Source organism: Petaurus breviceps, unplaced genomic scaffold (genome assembly GCF_028583685.1).
Source record: "Petaurus breviceps papuanus isolate PSGF00001 unplaced genomic scaffold, PetGlider_PUasm1.0 523, whole genome shotgun sequence".
NCBI lineage: Eukaryota > Metazoa > Chordata > Mammalia > Diprotodontia > Petauridae > Petaurus > Petaurus breviceps.
In genome coordinates this window covers 3,981,732-3,987,830 of record NW_027186356.1, presented here as the reverse complement: position 1 = coordinate 3,987,830, position 6,099 = coordinate 3,981,732, and the positions used below count along the sequence as shown (strand labels likewise).

Sequence of the window (6,099 nt, the reverse complement as noted above, 5' to 3'; positions counted from 1 at the left end):
TGAACAAGATCAAAGGCTATTCAGAAGCGTGTGTGTGTGTGTGTGTGGTTCAGCATTCAAAAATGAACAAGATCAAAGGCTATTCAGAAGCCTCCTGCCTATCTATCATGACTATTTTCTTCCAAAAGATTGTTAGAAGGTGGTGGATGTAACAATACTAAATGGCGTCACAAAATTTGAAATTGATTCTCTTAACAGAAAATAGCTGGTTACTGGGGTGGGGAGCAGGGTGGGTCATTGTTAAATCAGCTATTAGTGTGCATTCAGAACAACTAGTTAGACTAAAGGTTAAAATCAATCCTAAACAAGAAGAAAGAATAAATTTGAGAAGATATTGCAAACTCTTAAGAACTTCAGCTCACACAAGCTATTGGTGCTGGGAAATGGATAAAGGAAAAAATATCTTCTACTGAAATTTAACTGATGGAAGAGTAATCATTACAACAAAGAGGCCAAAAGAGCCCAGAAGCGTCTTCAGCTTGTCAACACTTGATCTTCTTGCCAAGAAGAAACATGACAGCCAAATGTAATGTTGGCTAATAATATAAACTTGTGCAAAATGCTGCAGAGGAACAGAATAGAAAATTATGTGCTGGATTTTCCTCTTTATAAAGCTAAGACTGGCAGAAAGAAATTGCAGAAGGCTTGGCATAAAACCTAAGTAAGCAAAATCAATGTAAGAGCATTTGTAGATGGAATTAGATTGAGAAAAACAAATAGGCAAAAAAAAAAAAAATGGAACCGGAATCTACCAATATTTTTAGTTACCTATTTTAGTCATCAGTGACAGTGGAACTTTGCATTTTTTAACTCAGCACCTTAATCCTTGATGGGCTACATGAGGAAATGACGTTTAAGAAAATGAGATCATGAAAAACAGCTGAACCAGACCAAGTACACAGAAAAGTTTTATGTTGTAGGTAACAAAATGTGGAAGCATTTGGAGATGACTTATCAAAATATTTAAAAGGAAGGAAAGATAACAGATGGTTGAAAAATAGGTATTGCAGATGGAAAGTGAGCTGAGTTTGGAACTGAATAGAAGGAAGAGAATATGTTAGAGTACATTTGGGAAATTAACCATCCCAAGCTGCTTCCTTATACACTCATCTTTTCACACCAGTATTGTTTTGTTGATACCATATGACTGAAAATCATGAAACACCACAATCTAGAGACTGTCGATAAGAACTTTGGGTGACACAAAGGGCAATGGAAAGATGAATGGTGGTCATATGTAGGTCACAATATATTACCAAACATGACATGCCCAAGAAATAGAAAGAAATAGATCATCCAAGAGATATATTTCCAGAAAAGGTGGACCAGTCATGTTGGGAGAGCGAGGGACAACAGATAGACAGCATAAGGGCTACAGTGATGCCCATGTTGTTAACAAACCTAGAGGAAAGCCTCTAGGCTTTTACCTCCTTAAAAGGATTTATGGCAGAGTATGGACAAGAATTTCATAGGATTAAAAGGAAAGATCTAGAGATGATCTGTATCCTTAAAAGGAGTCACTATATCAGGAAAATCATAGTCTTTCTCCAAGCTCACTCCTAGTTTTTCCATACCCTAGTATAGAGCATTGATATACATATCTGTCAGCACAAATTAGTCTGTGTTTTCTCCTGTTTGATTCCATCATCCAGGTTCTCCACCCATTCTTACCTTGTCTTTTTTAGAGTGAGAAAGATTTTTGTGTTGTCACAGGTTCCCGAATGTCATTAGTTGGCTCCACAAAATTTGGACATACTGAGAACAATATTACAAGGGGTTCTCAGGTTCATAGGAACAGAGCTGAGTGAGGAGTGCCTCTAGGTAGAAAGAGGCCAAGAGCTGCTCACATCAGCTAAGCTTTAGTCTGTAGTCATAATTTTATTTTAAAACACATTTTCTGGTTATATCTGTATTTCATTAACCTACTGATAAAAAGGAGAGAGAAGTGGGAGAGCAGGAGATAAAGGGCAGTTGTCAATGAACTTGGAAGCTCATCTCACTTGTTCTCAATTATCTCTCTTGTAGACTATCAACTCCGAACACAATGAGGTTTCTCTGCCAATCCAGCTGACACACATCTTCAGGCCTAGAATTTGTTTGTAGGAATTTCTTGTGGTACTGAAGACTGTCAACGTCTTGTCTTCAGTGGTGACTTCGATAAATCTGAACAAACTGAGGAGAGAGAATTAAGTAGATATTTATTGACTTTGACACCCAGCATTATATGCCCTGACCATGACTCTGTGGATATCTTTTCATCATTTGTATACATTGTTTCTGCTCTTACCAGCTGTTCAAATTAAGAGTCACACTTTGTCCCAAATAGGCAGGAACACAGGAATAATCTTAAAATTCCCCTTTCATGCCAACCCAAGCCAATTTTGGAAGAAGACAAAACCATTTTAGATAAAAGCTCTTTTCTAATGTGACATAAACTCGGTGGTACCAAAACGGATGGTGTTAGATTTGCCAAAATAACTGCTAGGTTAATCATCTTCTTACTGAAAATATGGTAGAGGCACCAGTGAAGAGGCACCGAGTGGAAATTTAGGGACAATTATATATTCTGCAAGTTTGTCCTTTGAGATCTAGCTCATGGTGGAGGGCACCATCAGGCAAAGCTCTGGAGGTAAGGACACGAATATTCACCCCGATTATTGCCACAGCACATCTGCTTCCAAAACTGCTCCTCAGAGCTGGGAGTCCAGAGGAGGTCTTCCTAACAGGGAGTGCGGTACGGCGCTGAATGTTTACAGAGCACATGCTGCCTGCTTTCAGGTTGCCAGAATTCATTTTCCCAGGACATTGTCAGGGTAGTGAAGTGACCCACAATCACACTACCCACCATCCTCCCCATCCTTACCCTGAAACACCACGTAGAGCTCTTAAGGATGAATTTAAATGTAAACAACATGAGATTGTATTTGAGACTAGGGTAGGGTTACTGATTCTGTGTAGTCTTGCCAGAGAAGCTTGTTGAATTACTCTTTTTCAGTTCAGGTGGATCTTTGAGGTCCTACAGACCCTTTCAGAATCCATTATCCCCTTTGGTCACAGCCATGCCAAAAGGTTCACAGGCTGTGTGTGCCTTCAGTCCAGGGGCTTCGCTGACTCTTGAATTTTGGATGTATTGAAACAAGGCTGGGGCCCTGGCTCTGGGTCCCCTTCCACACCACGTGCCATTCTGTTATTTTACAAACCAGAACAGTATTTTTCTAGCTCTGCTGGGAGGCTGATGGCTGATGAGTGTGATGAAGATGGGCTGTGTGTTGTGTTTGTCCAGTTAGCTAGCAGGGGCTTGAGAGTTGAGACATTAGGTCCCTTCTCGAACCCCAGTCTGCTCTCATCTGTCCTTGTGAGTCTGACATTGTGACGTTCTAGAGGATAATTTGGCCCAGGTGTTTCTGAAGATGCTCCTGGAGACTGAGAATAGAGCGTGTTCTGTAAATGAAAGTGCTGTATGTTTTGTTAATGCCGATTCAGTTATTGTTATTACCACCCACCTGTAGAACATATTGGTCAATATTGCATTAAATGCAGATTTCAAAGCTCCTTTGTCTGCTGAAATTGACTGGACTAGTCTTGTTGAGAGCTGTAAATAGTCATCCTGGTTGAATGGGGCCTGACTGCTGACTTCAGTCAAAGCCAGCAAATCCTAGTGCCAAAAATGATCTTTAGCTCTCACATCTAGTCCCACTTGGATTTGAAGCAGGAACGCTGTCTGCAGCATCCCTCACAAGTGCTGGTCTCAGTTCTCCTTAAATCCCTCCAAAGAAGAAATTCTCAACCTTCAGGAAGTTTTTCTTTACATCATTCTATGAAACCTGAATCTCCATAGTTTCCTAACTGCCACCCCACCCAAACTCTGAGCTCGGAGTAATCCCCCCTCCTTGTCTTGGCCTCTCATACCTGCTCTGGTCTCATTTCCCTCCTTTCACAGTCCAGCCCTATAGTTAACTAATTCAACCAATGACTCTTGTCAAGTCCCTGGCCTTATCTTTGCTCATGCTTACGAAATCCCAGCCTTTGCTATACCCCCCCCCCACACCCCATCTGACTTCTCTGATTCTTAACCACACTGAATGAATCCAAATGACTGCAGCTTTGTTAGCTAGTCTCATATGTTCCTTCACTATTGTACAGTGAACCTTTTAGCCAGATGTAAGTGATTATCTAAATCTTTATATCAGCTATTCCAAACCCTTTCACAGCCCAGCCAGAAGCACCTCAGTGACATCGCCAGAAGGCACATGCCTCTCTAGACTCACTATTCATTCCACCTCTCAGCAGAGGCCCTGTACCATCTAAGAGGACATAGAGGCCATCTGTTATGGACTTCTGTCTCAGAACCCTTCATTTCTCATTTTTTCCTCCTATGCTCTTTAATTGCTAGAGAAGAGATGGCCCCTCTCACCTCCGCTGTCAGGTGTGCCCCTGAAATCCCCAAATTTATAGCTTCTCTCTGCCTCTGTCCCTCTGTCTCTCTTTCCTCATCTCTTGCTCACTCCCTCTGCTTTTCCCTCCTTCCCTGCTGCCAACAAATATGCCCAAGTCTCCCCCATCCTTAAGCCTTTCCTTGACTTGACCATAACCTCAAGTTATCTTATCTCTCTTTCTTCCCTTTCACAGCCAGATTCCTAGAAGCCTTCTACACACATTACCTCCACTTCCTCTACACACATTGCCTCCCACTCACTTCTCAACCCCTGAGAGTTTGGCTTCCAACCTCACCACACAACTAAATTTGCTCTCTCCAAAGTTACCAAAGGCCTAACCTTGCTAAATGGACAACCTATTTTCAGTCTTCAGTGTTACTTACTTCTCTGCAACATTTCATGGTTGATCGTGCCCTGCCTCTCTCCTCCTTGGGCTTTTGTGACCCTGCTTTCTTCTCATTCTTCTCATTCTCCTACCTGTTTGAGTATGCCCCACTCTCTAACTCTGGCTTATAAGGCTCTGTGTTGGGTCCTCCTCTCTCTACCTTCTCTCTTGGCGATCTCAGCCCCTGTGGGTTCAGTTATTATTTCTATGCAGATCTATATTTCTGGTCGTAATCTCTCTTGATGTAATTCTCCAGTAACAGTAACTCATCTCCACCTGGAATGTATCATAGCCATGTTCAAATTCATGTCCCAAATAGAACTGTCTTCATTGCCTAAATCTAATACTCCAAACTTTTCTCTTTTTGTTGAGGATACCATCCTCCCATTCATCAAGGACTACAGCCTTGGAGTCACCCAGGACCCATCCCTCTCCACCACCCACATCCTATTAGTTTATAAGTCTTGTTGACTTACGTCCACATCTCTCCCCTACTCCCTCTTCTCTTCATCTCTATGCCCACCATCCAAGTTTAGGTCTTCTTCATTTGTGAATCATTTGAATCTTTATTGCCTTGGATTATTGAAAGACTACTGATTGGACTCCCGACTTCTGGTCTTTCCTCTCCATTCTGCCCCCCCTACAAAACTGCAAAATAATCTTCCTAAAACACAAATCTGACCATGTCACTCCCTTGCTTTAAACAACCTTCCACGGCTCCTTGTCATCCTATACAGTACAAACTCCTCAGCTTTGCATTTAAAGTCCTTCACAATCTGACTCCTGCTTACCATCCCTGCTTTATTTCACATTACCTACCCCACTGTAATGGAAATGCAGATTTAAAGATCTTCCCTGCCCTGCACCTGGAGCCTGGGGTGGGAGGCTGGTTTTTCAGTAGATACTTTTTGATTGGCCAGTGGGTCAATAAGGTTGTTACATTCTCTGAGCCAGGAAAAGGCTATATAAGCCCTGATGTGTAGCTTTGTTTTGGGACTCACTTTGAGAAGTGTTCTGTGATTTGATCTGAGTTCTGGGAAGCTGTTGTTGAGAGTCCCCCGGCTTTGAAAGACCCAGAATGTGGAAACCCAGATGTTGACTGGGTGTGGATGTAATGGTTGGACAATTTGGAAATCTGTCTACTTGATGTTTCTGTCTTGATAATTATGCCTGTATACTTTGAGGTTCAGGGTGCTGACCTTTTCACCTGAACAAGGTAAACGATATGTCTGACTGATTAAAGTAAGCTTGTTAACCCATTTTGAGTTGCTTTCCTTT

General features: G+C 41.9%; 1 protein-coding gene across 1 annotated transcript in view; it reads left to right on the top strand.

Moving 5' to 3' along the window:
• AP1M1 (adaptor related protein complex 1 subunit mu 1) overlaps positions 1 to 3,552 on the top strand; it is a 28,876-nt gene extending 25,324 nt beyond the window's left edge. Inside the window, exon 12 of the mRNA XM_069102122.1 lies at positions 2,026 to 3,552. Coding sequence (XP_068958223.1) covers positions 2,026 to 2,048 — 23 coding nt within the window. The 3' untranslated portion in view covers positions 2,049 to 3,552. The remainder of the gene's footprint in view (positions 1 to 2,025) is intronic.
• Positions 3,553 to 6,099: the final 2,547 nt, after the last annotated feature.